General features: G+C 49.0%; 1 protein-coding gene and 2 long non-coding RNA genes across 14 annotated transcripts in view; 2 read left to right on the forward strand and 1 right to left on the reverse strand.

The window, feature by feature from the left end:
• OSBP2 (oxysterol binding protein 2) overlaps positions 1 to 1,700 on the reverse strand; it is a 219,976-nt gene extending 218,276 nt beyond the window's left edge. For 5 of the 12 annotated variants that reach the window (XM_074003981.1, XM_074003973.1, XM_074003972.1 and 2 more), the window contains exon 1: positions 119 to 779. Coding sequence is in view for 5 of the 12 variants with exons in the window: in XM_074003973.1 (XP_073860074.1) it covers positions 119 to 140 (22 nt within the window). In the remaining 7 variants the exon portion in view is untranslated. Of the gene's footprint in view, positions 1 to 118; positions 1,261 to 1,331; positions 1,470 to 1,613 lie in introns of those variants that run through there. The other 7 variants (XM_005567581.5, XM_045363800.3, XM_045363799.3 and 4 more) reach the window with 4 other exon arrangements.
• An 845-nt stretch (positions 1,701 to 2,545) lies between these two features.
• On the forward strand, positions 2,546 to 11,297 carry LOC123567205 (uncharacterized). The gene is made up of 3 exons (XR_006690063.3): positions 2,546 to 2,679; positions 4,366 to 4,470; positions 11,176 to 11,297. It is a non-coding gene; the product is annotated as an uncharacterized lncRNA (long non-coding RNA).
• Positions 11,298 to 14,932: 3,635 nt separating this feature from the next.
• LOC141407852 (uncharacterized) lies at positions 14,933 to 17,727 on the forward strand. The gene is made up of 2 exons (XR_012418840.1): positions 14,933 to 15,047; positions 17,244 to 17,727. It is a non-coding gene; the product is annotated as an uncharacterized lncRNA (long non-coding RNA).
• The last annotated feature ends 1,385 nt before the right edge of the window (positions 17,728 to 19,112 follow it).

Genomic DNA, 19,112 nt, shown 5'->3' on the forward strand with positions numbered 1-19,112 from the left:
ACGCCCCTAAACATCTCTAGACTAGCGGCAGTGTCCCCCAACCCTGGAGGCCCTCCATCACCATCCCTGCAGCATCATCACCCTCCAATCCCCATGTCCCACCCTGGCGCTGCCATACCTGTAGTAAGAGAGCAAACCATTGCCCAGCACGAACCAGCGGCGCTGGTAGCCCTTCAGATAGTTGGTCCACTTGAGGAGCCAGCCCTCGAAGCTGTCCAGAGGCAGTAAGGCCAGTGGGGCACTGGAGGTCGTGCCAGTCCCCGACATTGGAACCCCAAGAGGAGTCTTCGCCTGTCCTGATCGCAGAAGAGGCAGGGGCTTTAACGCTGGCAGCGATCCCGACTCGGGTCTGAGAAAGGGCGCGCTCCCCACCGATCGGGAGAGCGGCTCTGATGCGGCCTTAGCGAAGGGCCCAGCCCCTACACCTGAACTTGACTCTGACCCTGGCCGCGACCCCTGCAGCAGTTCCGATGCCTGCCCAGCCCCTGGTTCCGGCTCAGACGTCGTCTCGGACACAGGCTCCGATCTTGGCACTGCCTCCGAAACTGCCTCTGACACCTGTTCTGACAGCGGTCCCCGCTCCGGTTCGGGCACGGGCTGGGGCTGGGGCTTGGGCTCCGGCCCGGAGCCGGACGTGGAAGCGCTCATGCCCGGCGCCGCCGTGTGGCACGACAGGCAGGGGACAACCGTGAACAGCGACGAGAGCCCGCGGGAGCGGCCGCCACAGCCGCCGCCTCGGCTCGGAGCGGCCGCTTTCCCCATAGAGCCGACCGACCCGCGCGCGGCCGAGCGGCCAGTGGGGGCGGGGGGCAGGCCGGGGGCGCAGTCACGTGCGCGCGGCACGAGACGGGGGCGCGCGCGGGTCCCTCCGCGGCCCCGTGCGCCCCGCGCCCGCCAGCGCCCGCCGGCTGTTGTGCTCTCGGCCAGCAGCGGGCCAGGTTGGGCTTCTAGGTCCTCCCTCTGTCCGGCGGGTGGAAGGAGCCCTGGAAACACCTGTGGGCGGCGAGCTCGGCGGGCGGGCAGGCGACGCGAAGGGGATGGCGCGCTTCAGGCCACGGTCCCTGCTGCGGCCCAGCCCGTGCCAGGCGCTGGAGGAACAATGATGAATGCGGAGCCCGTCGGCTCCCAGCGCAGCTCTGCCCACGGGACCCTGCGCCGACGCCCCCTCCCCCAATCCGGGCTGGGATGGGTTCGCTCTCCGCCACCCAGGAAAGCCAGGCGGGAAGCAGGTACGGCACCCAGAGGCCATGAAATGCGCACGAAGCACAGGGGCCAGCCGGGTGGCGCTAAAAGCTAAGGACGACGCCCCCGCCCCCCATGGCAGCCATTACCTGTCTGTGGGTTGCTCCTGCGGCCACCAGAAGCGGAGGCCCCCAGCCGCCTCCACCACCGCCTCCACCTCCTGAGCCAACTGGACTACGGTTCATGCTAGGGCGCTTCGCTGCAAGTGGCGACATCGTTGGGGTTCTCTAAACAAATATGGGAAGACTTTTTGTAAACCAAGCTTCTTAGTACAAGAAACATCTCAAAGTGGGGTTCTTAACTTGGACCTCCTGGGATCCCTGGGTAGGCTGGCAGTCTGTGAGGCTTCCGCAGTAGTTGTGGAGGTTTACCTGTTTGTGCCTTTTTCCAGAGTAGGTCCATAATTTTCATGGGATTCCCAAAGGAGGCTGTGACCCCAGAATGGTTAAAACATCAGCGAATTTCGCCCCACCCCACGCCTTTTTTTTTTTTTTTTTTTTTTTTTTTTTGAGACTGAGTCTCACTCAGTAGCCCAGGCTGGAATGCAGTGGCGTGATCTTGGTTCACTGTAGCCTCTTCTTCCCAGGTTCAAGTGATTCTCCTGCCTCGGCCTCCCTAGTAGCTGGGATTCAAGGGCCCGCACAACGCCCGGCTAATTTTTGTATTTTTAGTAGAAACCGGGTTTCACCATGTTGGTTAGGCTGGTCTTCAACTCCTGGCCTCAGGTGATCCTCCCGCCTCAGCCTCCCAAAGTGCTAGGATTACAGGCGTGAGGCACTGTGCCCTGCCATCAGTGATTTTTTTTCTGAAGAATCTATTCGGCCGGCGGGCGCGGTGGCTCAGGCCTGTAATCCCAGCACTTTGGGAGGCCGAGGAGGGCAGATCACAAGGTCTGGAGATCGAGACCATCCTGGCTAACACGGTGAAACCCTGTCTGAAGTTTATGGTTACTACAAATAATCAGAAATACAAATGGAAAGACTGAATATTGGGTTTCTGTCCAGACCTTTCCAGCTTAGACCTCTCTGCAGACTCCCCTTAGTTCATCATCATGTCTTACTCTCCCCTTACCCACCTATCCTTTCCTGATCTTTGCTTGTGACAAGATGACCTGTGTAAGGACTGCCTCCTACGTGAAGTGGTCCCCAGAAGGAAGCGGATTGGAAGGTCCTAGAAATAGGAGGTGTAGACATGCACTGAACAGGAGCCCCTGGCATCTTTGCTGGTGACTTTGAGACCTTCCTCAGGCACTTGTCTTTGAATGGTGGTCTTATCTGCAATTTTGGTGTGAGCTCTGGAGTGCAGAGAACCGCCCATCTTGGTCTATCCCGTATGTATGACGGTGACCCTCAAACTTCAGTGTGCTGAGTCACCCCAAGGAAAAGTGATTGCCTCTGGAGTACAGTGGGGGACAGAACTGGACAACTGAGAAATGAGGTGGAATGCTTGCTTTTCACTTACGCTTTGAACCTTTTGTATGTTTTACTGTGTATGTTTCACTGTGTGTATGTTTCACCTATTCAAAATAATGATAATAATTGTTAAAATCACCCTAGAGAGGTTTATTAGAAATTCGCTTTTCCAGGGCTGGGCACGGTGGCTCATGCCTATAATCCCAGCACTTTGGGAGGCCGAGGTGGCAGATCATGAGGTCAGGAGTTCGAGACCAGTCTGGCCAACATAATGAAACCCTGTCTCTACTAAAAATACAGAAAATTAGCTGGGTGTGGTGGTGTGTGCCTGTAATCCCAGCTACTTGGGAGGCTGAGGCAGGAGAATCACATGAACCCAGGAGGCAGAGGTTGCAGTGAGCGGAGATCACAACATTGCACTCCAGCCTGGGCAACAGTGCGAAACTCCATCTTAGTAAAAAACAAAAGAAAAAGAAATTCGCTTTTCCATCCCCAGTAAATCAGAGGTGGAATCCAGGAACATGCTTTTTTTTCTTTCTTTCTTTCTTTTACTTTTCTTGAGACAGTGTCTGCCTCTGTCACCTAGTCTGGAGTGCAGTGGTGCAATCATGGCTCACTGCAGCCTTGACATTCAGGGGTCAAGTGGTCCTCCCACCTCAGCCTCCAGACTAGGTGGGACTACAGGCATGTGCCACCACACCCGGCTAATTAAAAAAAAAAAATTTGTAGAGATGGAGTCTCCCTATGTTGCCCAGACTGGTCTCGAACTCCTGGGCTCAGGGAATCCTCCTGTCTTGGCCTCCCAAGGTGTTGGGATTACAGGCATGAGCCACCTCCTCCAGCCAGGAACATGCATTTTATTATTTATTTATTCATTTATTTTGAGATGGAGTCTTGCTCTGTTGTCCAGGCTGGTGAGCAGTGGCGCGATCTCGGCTCACTACAACCTCTGCCTCCTGGGTTCAAGTGATTCTCGTGCCTCAGCCTCCCAAGTAGCTGGGATTACAGGCGTGCACCCTCAGGCCCAGATAATTTTTGTATTTTTAGTAGAAATGGGTTTTTGCCATGTTGGCCAGGCTAGTCTCGAACTCCTGACCTCAGGTGATCCACCTGCCTCGGCCTCCCAAAGTGTTAGGATTACAGGTATGAGGTACCACGCCTGGCTGGGAACATGCATTTTAATGATTTCCCAGAGGTTTTGCATGTGGGTGGATCATGGAGCACATTTTGGTGGACAGTGATGTAGAGGGAACATCTAGGGCTTTGTGAGTCAGACCCACTAAAGAAATTCCAGTTCGGCCACTCCCTTGCTGTGGGTCCTTCAGTGACCCCGCTGAGCTTCCACTTGCTCATCTGTAAAATGAGGGTAATAACAACTACCTCTCAGGTTGTAATGAAATCATGTGTATAAAGCATATTTGACATAGTAAGTTCTCAGTAAATATTCTCTAGTTATGTACTAGAGGGTTCTCTATGAAATATTTGGTGAAATGAACTAAACAGAGGCCAGAGCAGAAGATCAGTACAAGGTTGACAAGCTTGGGAAATAACCACAATGGGCAAAGCTCAGTGCCTGCTATGTATGCATCAGATGTGTCTGCAACCCTTAAGGAAGGAAGCTGTCTAGTAAACAAATACTTAAGGATATGTTTTGACTGCTGCAATAAATTGCTAAGCTTTCAAAGATGACAGGGCCTGCCATCTTTTTCAGTTCTGCCAGAGCGAGTGAAGAAGGAGTCACAGAAGGGACAACATTTGCACTGAGTCCAAGGGATAAGGAGTGAAAGGGCATTCAAGGTGAAGGAACCAGCGTACTGTAAGTCCTATGTTGGGAAAGAACAGCTTGTCTGGGAAGTGATAAATAGCTCATCATATTTGGAAGAGTAAGACGGGAGATGAGTGGGCACCACACTGCGAGGAATGCTCTTTAGCCTGCAGAAAGAAGGACTCCTGGGGACAAAGGAGATTTTTAAAATTTTATTTATATATGCATTTATTTGTGTATTTGCTCTGTCACCCAGATTGGAGTGCAGTGGCCCGATCTCGGCTCACTGCAACCTCTGCCTCCCGGGTTCGAGCAATTCTCCTGCCTCAGCCTCCCGAGTAGCTGGGATTACAGGTGTACACCACTGCACCTGGCTAATTTTTTGTATTTTTAGTAGAGATGGGGTTTCACCATGTTGGCCAGGCTGGTCTTGAACTCCTGACCTCAGGTAATCCACTCACCTTGGCCTCCTAAAGTGCTAGGATCATAGGCTTGAGCCACTGCGCCCAGCCCAAAGGAGATTTTTTTTACCAACTACAAGTCCGGGGCAGGAAATATGCAAGATGAGCCTGCCTGGGACATTTTGTCATGCCAGAAAGTGAAAAGGCTATTCAACACCACTGTTGTGTCAAAAGCACTCAGGGGCCAACTTAAAGGGGCTCACAGTGGCCAAGGTGGAAGAATACGAGCAAAAAGAATAATGATTGCAATGGGCTGAAACATCAACTATATTAAAATCCATAAATTAAATGCATAAATTCCTAAAGTTACACACACACACACAAAAACCCCACTAAAACAAAAACCCACCTATTGGTCATATGTGGGGGTTACCACAGTACCAATTGATTATTCTGAAAATTGATAAAGGGAAAGAATTAAGTCTGTATCCTATCCTTGTTTTACAAACTATCTCATAGTAACAAAGAGTTCATGAAGGAAAAATGTGTATAGAAGAATTAGCTAGACCAGGTGCAGTGACTCACGCCTGTAATCTCAACACTGGGAGGCCAAGGCAGCTGGATCCCTTGAGCCTAGGAGTTTGAAACCAGCCTGGGCAACACAGTGACAACCCATCTCTACAAAGGAAAAAATAAATAAATAATTAGCTAATAAATGCAGAAGGAGGCCAGGTGCAGTGGCTCATGCCTGTAATCCCACCACTTTGGGAGGCCAAGGCAGGTGAATTGCTTGAGTCCAGGCATTTGAGACCAGCCTGAGCAACATAGTGAAACCCCATCTCTACAAAAAATACCAAAATTAGCTGGGCATGGTGGTGTGTGCCTGTGGTCCCAGCTACTCAGGAGGCTAAAGTGAGAGGATCACGTGAGCCTGGAAGGTGGAGGTTGCAGTGAGCTAAGATCATGCCATTGCACTCCAGCCTGGGTGGCAGATCAAGGCCCTGTCTCAAAAAATAATAATAATAATAAAAAATAAGAATAATAAATGTGGAAGGAATTAAAGAACTAGAAAAAAATGATATTTGCCAACTCCTGATGAAATACTGTGATGGACCAAATAATCACCGATAGTTACTAAGTAATGGGGTTGATGAGGAACTTCATAAAGGATCAGGCTGACATCAGCTGATTCTACCTGTTGATCTTAGCATCACCAAAAGTACAACAGGATATTGTGTGCCTCCCCATTTGACCAAGTAGGAAAAACAGCACCACCTATGATTACTTTTATGCCACCTCCCTCCTTTCAAAAAAACTAAATCTGTTTAGTTTTTAGTTTGAACAGTACTTTTAAAATGCAGGAGACAGAGGGACATGCTAAATGACCCAAGGAGTCAATCAGTCAAATCCGAAAATAGAAAAATCTACATCCTAACGACAAGCTTTATTCAATAAATGCATGGCCTAGGAAAAGGAAGTGAATTGGAAAATGTTATCACCAGATACAGTGTGTGAACTTTATTTTAATCCTAATTCAAACAAACCATTAAAAAAGAATACTGCTGGGCATGGTGGCCCATACCTGTAATCCTGGCACTTCAGGAGGCTGAAGCAGGTGGATCACCTGAGGTCAGGAGTTCGAGACCAGCCTGGTCAACATAGCAAAACCTTGTCTCCACTAAAAATACAAAAATTAGCCTAGCGTGGTGGCACATGCCTGTAATCCCAGCTACTTGGGAGGCTGAGGCAGGAGAATCACTTGAACCCAGGAGGTGGAGGTTACAGTGAGCCAAGATCGCACCACTGCACTCCAGCCTGGGCAATAAGAGTGAAACTTCATCTAAAAAAAAAAGGCTGGGTATGTTGGCTCACACCTGTAATCCCAACACTTTGGGAGGCCAAGGCGGGTGAATCACCTGAGGTTGGGAGTTCAAGACCAGCCTGACCAACATGGAGAAATCCCATCTCTACTAAAAATACAAAAAATTAGCTGGGCATAGTGGTGCATGCCTGTAATCCCAGCTACTTGGGAGGCCGAGGCAAGAGAATCGCTTCAACCCGGGAGGCAGAGGTTGTGATCAGCCGAGATCGTGCCATTGCACTCCAGCCTGGGCAACAAGAGTGAAACTCCGTCTCAAAAATAATAATAATAAATAATAATAATCCATCTTGGGGACAATTGGGGAATATGGAACATAGATCGTGTTTTAGAAAACACTGATCTGTGGACTAAATGTTGTCCCCTGAAAATCGGTATGTTGAAGCCCTAACCCCCAGTGTGACTGTATTTGGAATAAGGAAGTTAATTAAGGTTAAATGAGGCTATGGAGTAGGGCCCTAATCCAATAGGATTCATGTCCTTATTAAAAGAAACACCATTGTTTCCTGTTATTTCAGTGTTAGAACAAAATAAAAAGAGGCCAGGCGCAGTGGCTCACACCTGTAATCCCAGCACTTTGGGAGGCTGAGGCAAGCAGATCACTTGAGGTCAGGACTTTGAGACCAGCCTGGCCGACAAGGCAAGACCCCCATCTCTACTAAAATACAAAAATTAGCCTGGCATGGTGGTGCGTGCCTGAAATCCCAGCTACTTGGGAGGCTGAGGCAGGAGAATCGCTTGAACCAGGGGGGCGGAAGTTGCAGTGAGCTGAGATCACGCCATTGCACTCCAGCCTAGGCGACAGAGAGAGACTCCTTCTCATTAAAAAAAAAAAAAAAAAAAGATGGCCTGGTGCGGTGGCTCACGCCTGTAATCTCAGGACTTTGGGAGGCCAAGGCTGGCGGATCATAAGGTCAGGAGATCAAGACCATCCTGGCTAACATGGTGAAACCCTGTCTCTACTAAAAATACAAAAAATTAACCGGGCATGGTGGCGGGCGCCTGTAGTCCCAGCTACTCGGGAGGCTGAGGCAGGAGAATGGCGTGAACCCAGGAGGCGGAGCCTGCAGTTAGCCGAGCCAGCCTGGGCGACAGAGTGAGACTCCATCTCAGAAAAAAAAAAAAAAAAAAAAAGAAAAGAAAAAAAAAGGCCTGGTGCGGTGGCTCACACCTGTAATCCCAGCACTTTGGGAGGCCGAGGCGGGTGGATCACCTGAGGTCAAGAGTTTCAGACCAGCCTGGCCAACATGTCGAAACCCTGTCTCTACTAAAAATAGAAAAATTAGCTGGGGGTGGAGGCATGCGCCTGCAGTCCCAGCTACTCAGGTGACTGAGGCAGGAGAATTGTTTGAACCCGGGAGGCAGAGGTTGTAGTGAGCCGAGATAGTGCCACTGCACTCCAGCCTGGGAGACAGAGCGAGACTCCGTCTGAAAAAGAAAAGAAAAGAAGAAACACCACAGAGCTTGCTCTCTCTCTTCATCCCCAAGTGAGGACACAGCAAGAAGGCAGCCATCTGCAAGCCAGGAATAGAGACCTCGCCAGAAACTAAACAGGCTAGGCCCTTGCCCTTGGACTTCTGACCTCCAGAACTGCAAGAAATAAATTTCTCAGTCTATGTCAGTAAGTCTACAGTATATCATAATAGTCTCCCAGTCTATGGTACCGTCACATACACATGACATTTCAGTCAACCACAGACCAAAGATTCGACAGTGGTCTCATAAGATTATAATACTGTGTTTTTACTGCACCTTTTCCATCTATAGATATGTTTAGATACACAAATACCTACCTTTGTATTACATTTGCCTACAGTATTCAGTACAGTAACTTTCCATACAGGTTTGTAACCTAGGAGCAATAGACTACATCATATAGCTTCGGAGTGTAGTAGGCTATCCCATCTAGGTTTGTGTAAGTACAACAGGTCATCAAATCACATCATTTTGTTTAACATCCTTTTGTTATAATGTTGATGAGAAGCCGGGCGTGGTGGCTCACGCCTGTAATCCCAGCACTTTGGGAGGCCGAGGTGGGCAGATCACCTGAGGTCACGAGTTCAAGAACAGCCTGGCCAACATGGTGAAATCTGCTCTCTTCTAAAAATACAAAAATTAGCCAGGTGTGGTAGCATGTGCTTGTAATTCCAGCTGCTTGGGAGGCTGAGACACTAGAATCACTTGAACCTGTAAGGCAGAGGTTGCAGTGAGCTGAACCACGCCCCTGTACTCCAGCCTTGGTGATAGAGTAAGACTCTGTCTCAAAAAATAATAGTAATATTAATAATAATGTTGATGAGAAAAAAATCAATTCCTAACAGGGAGCCACTGTCTGTGTGGAGTTTGCGTGTTCTCCCCAGGTCTATGTGGGTTTTCTCCAGGTAATCTGGTTTCTTCCCACATCCCAAAGACATGTGTGTTAGGTTCACTGGTGTGTCTAAATGGTCCCAGTCTGAGTGAATGTGAATATGTGTGCCCTGCCATGGAATGGCATATTGTCCATGTTTGGCTCCTGCCTTGTGCCCTGAGCTGCTGGGATAGGCTCTGGCCACTCACAAATCTCAACTGGAATAAGCAGGTAAATAATTACCTTACTTGTTTTTTATTCATGTTTCTTAAGCATATATATAGCTCACATTTATTTTAATATTTAATATTAGAAGTGTTTTGGATCTTTATTTAGATGTTTGGTGATATTTTTGTGGCAAGAAATATGTAGTAAGAACTTAGCCCTTGTTTATATCAATTAGCCTATGGCAAAATTGGTTTTATTATACACTGTTTTGTTTAAAGGTGAAGTTTCTGGGCCGGGCCAACATGGTAAACAGCCTGGCCAACATAATGAAACCCTGTCTCTACTAAAAATACAAAACTTAGCCAGGTGTGGTGGCATACACCTGTAGTCCCAGCTACTTGGGAGGCTGCGGTGAGAAGATCACTTGAACGTGGGAGGCAGAGGTTGCAGTGAGCTGAGGTCCCACCACTGCACTCCAGCCTGGGTGACAGAGCAAGACTCGGTCTCAAAAATAAACAAACAACAAGAAAAAAGAGAAAATTAGTGTCCAGGCTAGGTGGCTCACACCTGTAATCCCTGTACTTTGGGAAGCTGAGGCGGGTGGATCACCTGAGATCAGGAGTTTGAGACCAGCCTGGCCAACATGATGAAACCCCCTCTCTACTAAAAATACAAAAAATTAGCTGCCTGTGGTGGTGCACGCCTGTAATCCCAGCTACTCAGGAGGCTGAGGAGAATCACTTGAACCCAGGTGGTGGCGGTTACAGTGAGCCAAGATTGTGCCACTGCACTCCAGCCTGGGCAACAAGAGCAAAACTCCATCTCAAAAAAAAAAAGAAAAAAAAAAAAAATTACTATAAAATGCTTCTGTTTTACAAATGAAGGCCTTTTATATACATCACCTCCCACCCTTAAAACAACCCTGTAAGATTGGTTTCATAACCCCTATGTTTATGCAAGAAGAAATCAAGGCTCACAAAGCTAAAGAGGCCTGCCCAGACACACACATACACACTGGCAAATGGGGAGCCAAGATTCAAACAGAAGGTTCTCTAGTCCCAAAACCTGCTCGCCTGTGCAGTAAAAGAATCTAGACCTAAGCCTCCAACCCCAAGGTGCCTGCCCACCCAAAACAAACCCTGCCAGACTGTCCCTGAGAGGCTCAGGAGAAGGAAAAGCTAAAAGATGGCAAGGAGCAAAGTCCCCTTGGGCTGGAAGGCTCTGGAGTAGCTGATGATCCTTGTTTTGGAGAACTGCTCACAGCCATCACTTCCACCTGAGGTTAGCCTTGTGAGATGTCTAATACCACTGTCCCCTTCTGCCCGAGTCCAAGGTCACATCACTGACTGGATAAAAACTCACGTCTCCCAGCTGCCATCCAGTCCTCATTCCAAAATCCAGACAGGTTCTCTTACGAGCTTGTGGCCACAGATATAAAAGTAGATGCTGGTGTGTGTCTCATTTTATCCAGGAAAGGTCTGGGGTGACTTGAGCCATACCCCACTTCAGAACTGGCCCTAAGTGGGAGTCAGGGCAGCATGTAGCTAAAGGCACAAGTCTGGAAGTTTCAAATCCCAGGTCTGCCATTTTCTGGCTATAGGCTGGAAAAAATCCTTTAATTTTTTTTTTTTTTTTTTTTTTGAGACAGAGTCTTGCTCTGTTGCCAGGTTGGAGAGCAGTGGTGTGATCTCAGCTCACTGCAGCCTCTGCCTGCCAGGTTCAAGCAATCCTCCTGCTTCAGCCTCCCAAGTAGCTGGGACTACAGGTACACACCACCATGCCCACCTAATTTTTTGTATTTTTAGTAGGGATGGGGTTTCGCTATGTTGGCCAGGATGGTCTTGATGGTCTTGATGTCTTGACTTTGTGATCTGCCTGCCTCAGCCTCCGAAAGTGCTGGGATTACAGGCATGAGCCACCGCACCCAGCCTAATTTAACTTTATTTATTTATTTATTTAAGACAAAGTCTCACTCTGTAGCCCAGGCTGGAGTGCAGTGGCGTGATCTTGGCTCACTGCAACCTCCACTTCCCGGATTCAAGCAATTCTCCTGCCTCAGCCTCATGAGTAGCTGGGACTACAGGTACGTGCCACTATGCTCAGCTAATTTTTTGTTTTTTTGTTTTTTTGAGACGGAGTCTCGCTCTGTCGCCCGGGCTGGAGTGCAGTGGCCGGATCTCGCCTCACTGCAAGCTCCGCCTCCCGCCTCCCGGGTTCACGCCATTCTCCTGCCTCAGCCTCCCGTGTAGCTGGGACTACAGGCGCCCACCACCTCACCCGGCTAGTTTTTTGTATTTTTTAGTAGAGACGGGGTTTCACTGTGTTAGCCAGGATGGTCTTGATCTCCTGACCTCGTGATCCGCCCGTCTCGGCCTCCCAAAGTGCTGGGATTACAGGCTTGAGCCACCGCGCCCGGCCAATTTTTTGTATTTTTAGTAGAGACGGGTTTTCACCGTGTTAGCCAGGATGGTCTCGATCTCCTGACCTCGTGATCCGCCTGCCTCGGCCTCCCAAAGTGCTGGGATCACAGGTATGAGCCAGCGCTCCCAGCCTATTTATTGTATTTTGAGACGGAGTCTTGCTCTGTTACCCAGGCTGGAGTGCAGGGGCTCAATCTTGGTTCACTGCAGCCTCTGTCTCCCGGGTTAAAAGCGATTCTTGTGCCTCAGGCTTCTGAGTAGCTGCGACTACAGGCACGCGCCATCATGCCCAGTTAATTAAAATCCTTCATTTTAGTTACCACTTCTTCCTGCCACCCTCCACCATGACCTATTGGCTTTGAACCCAAAGATTCCCTATCTTCTTTCAAGCCACTGGCTCCCAACTTCTCTGAACTCCACTGTAACAATGTTCTTGGCTGCTGTCTCCACCCATTTAATCCATTACACCAGCTCTCACCCTCTTTCCATATTCCAAGCACTTATTGTTTTGTTTTTTTTTTTTTTTTGAGATGGAGTCTCTCTGTCACCCAGGCTGGAATGCAGTGGCACGATCTCGGCTCACTGCAACCTCTGCTTCCCGGGTTCAAGCGATTCTCCTGCCTCAGCCTCCAGAGTAGCTGGGACTACAGGTGCAGGCCACCATGCCCGGTTAGTTTTTGTATTTTTGGTAAAGACAGGGTTCCACCCACACTGACCAGGCTGGTCTTGAACCCCTGACCTCAAGTGATCCGCCTGCCTTGGCCTCCCAAATTTTTTTTTTTTTTTTTTTTTTTTGAGACGGAGTCTTGCTCTGTTGCCCAGGCTGGAGTGCAGTGGCCGGATCTTGACTCACTGCAAGCTCCGCCTCCCAGGTTTACGCCATTCTCCTGCCTCAGCTTCCCAAGTAGCTGGGACTACAGGCGCCCACCACCTCGCCTGGCTATTTTTTTTTTTTTTGTATTTTTTAGTAGAGATGGGGTTTCACCGTGTTAGCCAGGATGGTCTCGATCTCCTGACCTCGTGATCCACCCGTCTCAGCCTCCCAAAGTGCTGGGATTACAGGCTTGAGCTACCGCGCCCGGCCCTTTTTTTTTTTTTTTTTGAGACACAGTTTCGTTCTCGTTGCCCAGGCTAGAGTGCAATGGTGCGATTTCAGCTCACCACAACCTCCACCTCCCAGGTTCAAGCGATTCTCCTGCCTCAGCTTCCCTAGTAGCTGGGATTACAGGCATGTGCCACCACGCAGGGCTAATTTTTTATTTTTAGTAGAGACGGAGTTTCTCCATGTCGGTCAGGTTGGTCTCGAACTCCCAACCTTAGGTGATCTGCCCACCTCGGCCTCCCAAAGTGGTGGGATTACAGGCGTGAGCCACCGCGCCTGGCTTGGCCTCCCAAAATTCTAAGATTACAGGTGTGAGCCACTGCGCCTGGCCCAAGCACCTGCTGAAATCTCTCATCCATCAGTGACTCATCCTCATCTAAAATGAAACATTCCAACACGGAACTCCAAGCTTTCATTACTGTTTTCTTTTTCTCCAAAGCATTTGTCACCAATTTTTTTTTTTTTTTTTTAAACGGAGTCTTGCTCTGTCACCCCGGCTGGAGTGCAATGGTACAATCTCAGCTCACTGCAACCTCCACCTCCCAGGTTCAAGAGATTCTCCTGTCTCAGCCTCCTGAGTAGCTGGGATTACAGGTGCGTGCCACCACGCCCAGCTCATTTTTGTATTTATAGCAGAGATGGGGTTTCACCATGTTGACCAGGCTGGTTTCAAACTCCTAACTTCAGGTGATCCATCCACCTTGGCCTCCCAAAGTGCTGGGATTACAGGCGTGAGCCACCGCACCCTGCCCCAAAGCATTTTCACCTTCTAAATGATTTATTTGGTTTATTTCTATCTTCTGTTATTAGAATGTAAGCTCCAGGATGGCAGGAATTTTTGTCAGATTTCTTTCACTGCTGTATCATCAGGTCCTAGAAGAAGACTTGGCATGTGACAGGAACTCAATGAATATTTGCTGAATAAAGTCTTTGTTCTAGTTCTCCTTGCAGTTGAGTGGTTAGTGGTTAGAGGGCCATTGCACTCCAGCCTGGGTGACAAAGCGAGACTCCATCTCAAATAAATAAATAAATAAAAATAAAGTTTTGCATATAATTTATGAAGCCCATAAAGGGCATCTTAAGGGCCTGTGCTCTTAGAACATTTCTGGAAGGACACACAGAAATGGTTATTGCGGTGGCCTTGGAGAGGACGAGGGGAGTTTTCCTTTATTAAATACTCTTTACACTGAATTTTATTTTTTTTAATTTTTTAGAGACGGAGTCTCACTCTGTTGCCCAGGCTGGAGTACAGTGGCATGATCTCGGCTCACTGCAACCTCCGCCTCCTGGGTTCAAGCGATTATCCTGCCCTAGCCTCCTGAGTAGCTGGAATTACAGGCACCCACCAGCATGCCCGGCTAATTTTTTGTATTTTTAGTAGAGATGGGGTTTTGCCATGTTTGCCAGGCAGGTCTCAAACTCCTGACCTCAAGTGACACCCGCCTCGGCCTCCCGAAGTGCTGGAATTACAGGTGTGAACCACCGTGCACGGCCAACTAACTAGTTTTAAAAACTTTAAAATTGGCCAAGGGAAGTGGCCCACACCTGTAATCCCAGCACTTTGGCAGGCCAAGGCGGGTGGATTACCTGAGGTCAGGAGTTTGAGACCAGCCTGGCTAACATGGCAAAACCCCATCTCTACTAAAAACTACAAAAATTAGCCAGGTGTGGTGGTGGGTGCCTGTAATCCCAAGCGATTCAGGAGGCTGAGGCAGGAGTATCGCTTGAACCCAGGAGGTGGAAGTTGCAGTGAGCCGAGATCATGCCACTGCACTCCAGCCTGGGCAACAAAAGCAACACTCCGTCTCAAAAATAAAAAACAAAACCAAAAAACTAGTTCATTTTTTGTTCGTTTGTTTTGAGATGGAGTCTCGCTCTGTTGCCCAGGCTGGAGCGCAGTGGTGTGATCTCGGCTCACTGTAAGCTCTGCCTCTCAGGTTCATGCCATTCTCCTGCCTCAGCCTCCCGAGTAGCTGGGACTATAGGTGCCCACCACCAGGCCAGACTAATTTTTTTTGTATTTTTAGTAGAGACGGGGTTTCACCATGTTAGCCAGGATGGTCTCGATCTCCTGACCTCGTGATCCGCCCGCCTTGGCCTCCCAAAGTGCTGGGATTACAGGCGTGAGCCTAGTTAATTATTTTAAAGGAAGTGCTGTTCTAACACTTTGGTTTTTGTTTCGTTTTGTTTTTTTTGAGATGGAGTCTTGCTCTGTCACCCAGGCTGAAGTATAATAGTTCAATCTGCAACCTCTGCCTCACAGGTTCAAGCAATTCTCCTGCCTCAGCCTCCCGAGTAGCTGGAATTACAGGTATGCACCACTAGGCGTGGCTAATTTTATATTTTTAGTAGAGAGGGGGTTTCACTGTGTTAGCCAGGCTGGTCTCGAACTCCTGACCTCAGGTGATCTGCCCACCTAGGCCTCTCAAAGTGCTGGGATTATAGGCGTGAGCCACCACATCTGACCCTGTTCTAACACTTTGGAGTGATCACTAACTCACATGCCTTCAGGGACCAGAGAGAATACATGCACTTAGGTTTAGGAAGATGGCAGTGGTGGGAGCTCCAGCTAACTGCAGCTTGCATTCTACATCCAAAGTACTTAAATTCATCACCATGAGAAGCATAGTGTTTGATCAAATCAATGCCCCACTATTGGCCCCAGGAGGACTAGTAATTAGCAACCTCTGCTTAGAGTGATAGTGACAGGTTTTATTTGAAAACCTTTCAGAGGAGTCAGTGATTCCTTAGTGAAGTATACAGAATCTCCAAAGCAATGTGGGATCAGGGGGACCACCATGGACATTACCTGAGAGCTCCAGAGAATATAGTTGGTTCCGCATAATGCAGTTTTTACAAAGAAAGGGTTATCCATCCAAGCCTGTCTTTTCCTGATGTGTCCATCCCCTGCCTGGTGGAAGCTCCCTGTCTGATGGGAGATGGACAGAGTCTAGTCTATGAAGGCAGAGCTCATGTCAGGGCAGGCCCCGAAGGGTCTGAGCTGACTTTCTCAGGTAGAAATGAGGGTAACTCTATATTCCTTGCACAGTGAACAGTAGAATCAAAAATTCTGAGGTGGGCCGAGCATAGTGGTGCACACCTGTATTCCCAGCACTTTGGGAGGCCCAGGCAGGAGGATTGCTTGAGGCCAGGAGTTCAAGACCAGCCTGGGCAACACGAGACCCCCATCTCAACAGGAAGTAAAAAAAAATTAGTGGGGCTTGGTGGCACATGCCTATAGTCCTAGCTACTCAGGAGGCTGAAGTGGAAGGGTCACTTGAGGCCAGGAGTTCAAGACTGTGGTGAGCTATGATCATGCCAGTGTACTCCAGCCTGGGCTATGGAAGGAAGGGGAGGGAAGTGGAGGGGATGAGGGAGGGATGGGGATAGAGGGAGGGATGGGGGTAAAGGAAGGAGGGAAGAAAGAATGGAAGAAAGGAAGAACAGAAGCAAGAAAGGAAGGAGGAAAGGGAGGGAGGGAGGGAGGAAGGAAGGAAGGGAGGAAGAAAGTTAGTTCCAAGGTGGAGAATCAAGGGGCCTGTTTGAAGAAGTGAGAGAAATCATGGGATCTGGCTCATGGGAAGAAGTATAGGAAATCAGGTTGGAAAGGCAGGTTCCAGGGGATCAGGCCCTCCCAGCCCTCTAATATGACAAAGCTAAGGAACAATTCTTCCTAGTGACCACTTCATTCTCGTGGAGCAAGTGCACTCAGCCCCCTAGAAGTACCTGAGGAGGGCTTGTTGGAGCCCCAGTGACCAACCATTGCTCCCAACCAGGTTCCCAACAGGCACATGCTGGCTTGGGGTGCTCCAAGGCCCCCTGGAGGATATAGATCTGTCTCAACCCAATTTCTTCCTCCTAAGGGATTAACTGAATATGAGAGAAGAGAGCAGATCACCAATCCTCAGAAAAGGGATTTAAGGGCCAAGTGTGGTGGCTCATGCCTGTAATCCCAGCACTTTGGGAGGCTGAGGCAGGTGGATCACCTGAGATCAGGAGTTCAAGACCAGCCTAGCCAACATGGTGAAACCTCACCTCTACTAAAAATACAAAAAAAAAAAAAAAAATTAGCCAGGCGTGGTGATGGGCGCCTGTAGTGCCAACTACCCAGGAGGCTGAGGCAGGAGAATCGCTTGAACCTGGGAGAGGGAGGTTGCAGTGAGCCAAGATCGTGCCATTGCACTCCAGCCTGGACAACAAGAGCGAAACTTCGTCTCAAAAAAAGGGGGGGGATGCATGTTACCCAGGGTCTCAGAGCAAACTGAGGAGTCATAGAAACTGAACTCCCACCTCTAGATTCTTATTCCAAGGCCCACTCCCCAGCATCAGGCTGCCTCTTGAATTGTATGTGTCAACTTCAAGTACAGCACAACAATTACAGTTGCCAACACAACCCCCTTCCCGTTCACTGTGAGACACCAGGACTTGGGCTAGGTTCTTGTCAAGCTTACTGGGTTCTCAGAGCAAGTAGGTTTGGTTTTTGTTTTGTTTTGTTTTTTTGAAGTAGGTACTACAATTATTCCCAGTTTCCAGATGAGGAAGGTGAAGCTCCGTGGGGCAAAATGACTTTCTTGTGCAAGGCAGAGCTGAGATTCCAAACAGAGCCAGCCATCTGACCGCAGAGGCCATGCACATCACATAAAGGAAGCCTCACTGCAGCAGAGAGGGAAACACACAGCCTTCCAGGCCTGTGGACAGCATTTCCAGAGGCCAAAGGATTGCACGGAGAAAATACTGTGCAAACCAGGTTTTCCCCATAAAGCCCAAAGGAGGCATCCTGCCTTCAGCCAGAGGTGTCAGACTCCAGCAGCCAGGGGTTTCACCTGATTCCTTTTCTTCCTACTCCACCACCACCCTCAAGACTATTCAAATACAAGCTCCATGGAAGCAGAGGATTTGAGTCAGTTTTGTTCACTGATGATTTCTAGCACCTACAAGAATGCCTGGTACATATGAGGAGCTATTAATAAATTAACACATGCTGGATTAAATGGAAGGTGAGTGTTTTTTAACCATAGGGAGATATTTTTTATTTTATTTTATTTTATTTATTTATTTTTGAGAGAGAGTTTTGCTCTCTCACCCAGGTTGAAGTGCAGTGGTTCAACCTTGGCTCACTGCAGCCTTGACCTCCTGGACTCAAGTGATCCTCCCACCTCAGCTTCCTGAGTAGCTGGGAGTACAGGCACATGCCACCACATCAGGCTGATTTTTCATTTTATTTTTTGTAGAGACAGGGTCTCGCTATGTTACCCAGGCTAGTCCCAAACTACTGGCCTCAAGTGATCCTCCCGCCTGGACCTCCCAAAGTGCTGGGATTACTGGCATGAAACACTGCGCCTGGCCAAGCTCCTGTACAGGGGAACTTCCATTAGCTGGGAGACCCAACGTGACCCAGTGGGGAGGTGCATTTGAATGACAGTGGCTTGATGCAGAAGCTTTGAAAATGCTCCTGGATGAGCAGACCGGATAAGGAATACCACTGGGAATCACTTTGTAAAGTGATAAACACATTAGTTAAGTAAAACTCTCCCTGAGTGATCATTTTGGATGAGCCTGGATTTTCTGGCTTTGCTCAGAGCAGGATTTGTTCCTTTCCACTCAGCAGATGTTTGTGAAGCATTATGTGTGCAAAGCTCTGTGCCACATCTCAGGATCTGAGAAATGGAAGGAAGTGCAGAAACCACCCACCAGCCCCACTGTCCCTGAAGAGCAAGTGGGAGAGCTGAAGCCCAGAAAGAGGTTACTGGGGGAGGCAGGAGGTCCGAGTCCAAGACCTGCCCCTGGCTCTGTCCCTTCGGCCCTCATAGGCCTGCAAACTTTCAAAGAACTGCTGGATCAGGCCCAGAATTCTAATAGCCAGAGTAATACTTCCTAATTTAACAAAGGGCTGGGCTGGAAAGCGTTCCTGTTTCTTGTTCCTGCTAGGGGTCCCCAGGAATTAAATGACTTTGCTGGCCAGGCACGGTGGCTCACGCCTGTAATCCCAGCAGTTTGGGAGGTCAAGGTGGAAAGATCACCTGAGGTCAGGAGTTTGAGACCAGCCTGGCCAACGTGGCGAAATCCCATCTCTACTAAAAATATAAAAATTAGCGAGGTGTGGTGGCACATGCCTGTAATCCTAGCTACTCAGGAAGCTGAGGCACGAAAATCATTTGAACCAGGGAGGCAGGGGTTGCAGTGAGCTGAGATTGCACCACTGCACACCAGCCTGGGCAAAAGAGCAAGACTCCTGTCTCAAAAAAGAAACAAAACAAAACATTGAGTGATTACCCCATTTACTAGGCATTGTGATTACAGGGATGAGTAAGTCAGCATCGCTGCCATCAAGACATTTATAACCAGACCGGGTGGCACGGTGGCTCACGCTTGTAAT

This window comes from Macaca fascicularis, chromosome 10 (assembly GCF_037993035.2).
Source record: "Macaca fascicularis isolate 582-1 chromosome 10, T2T-MFA8v1.1".
Lineage (NCBI taxonomy): Eukaryota > Metazoa > Chordata > Mammalia > Primates > Cercopithecidae > Macaca > Macaca fascicularis.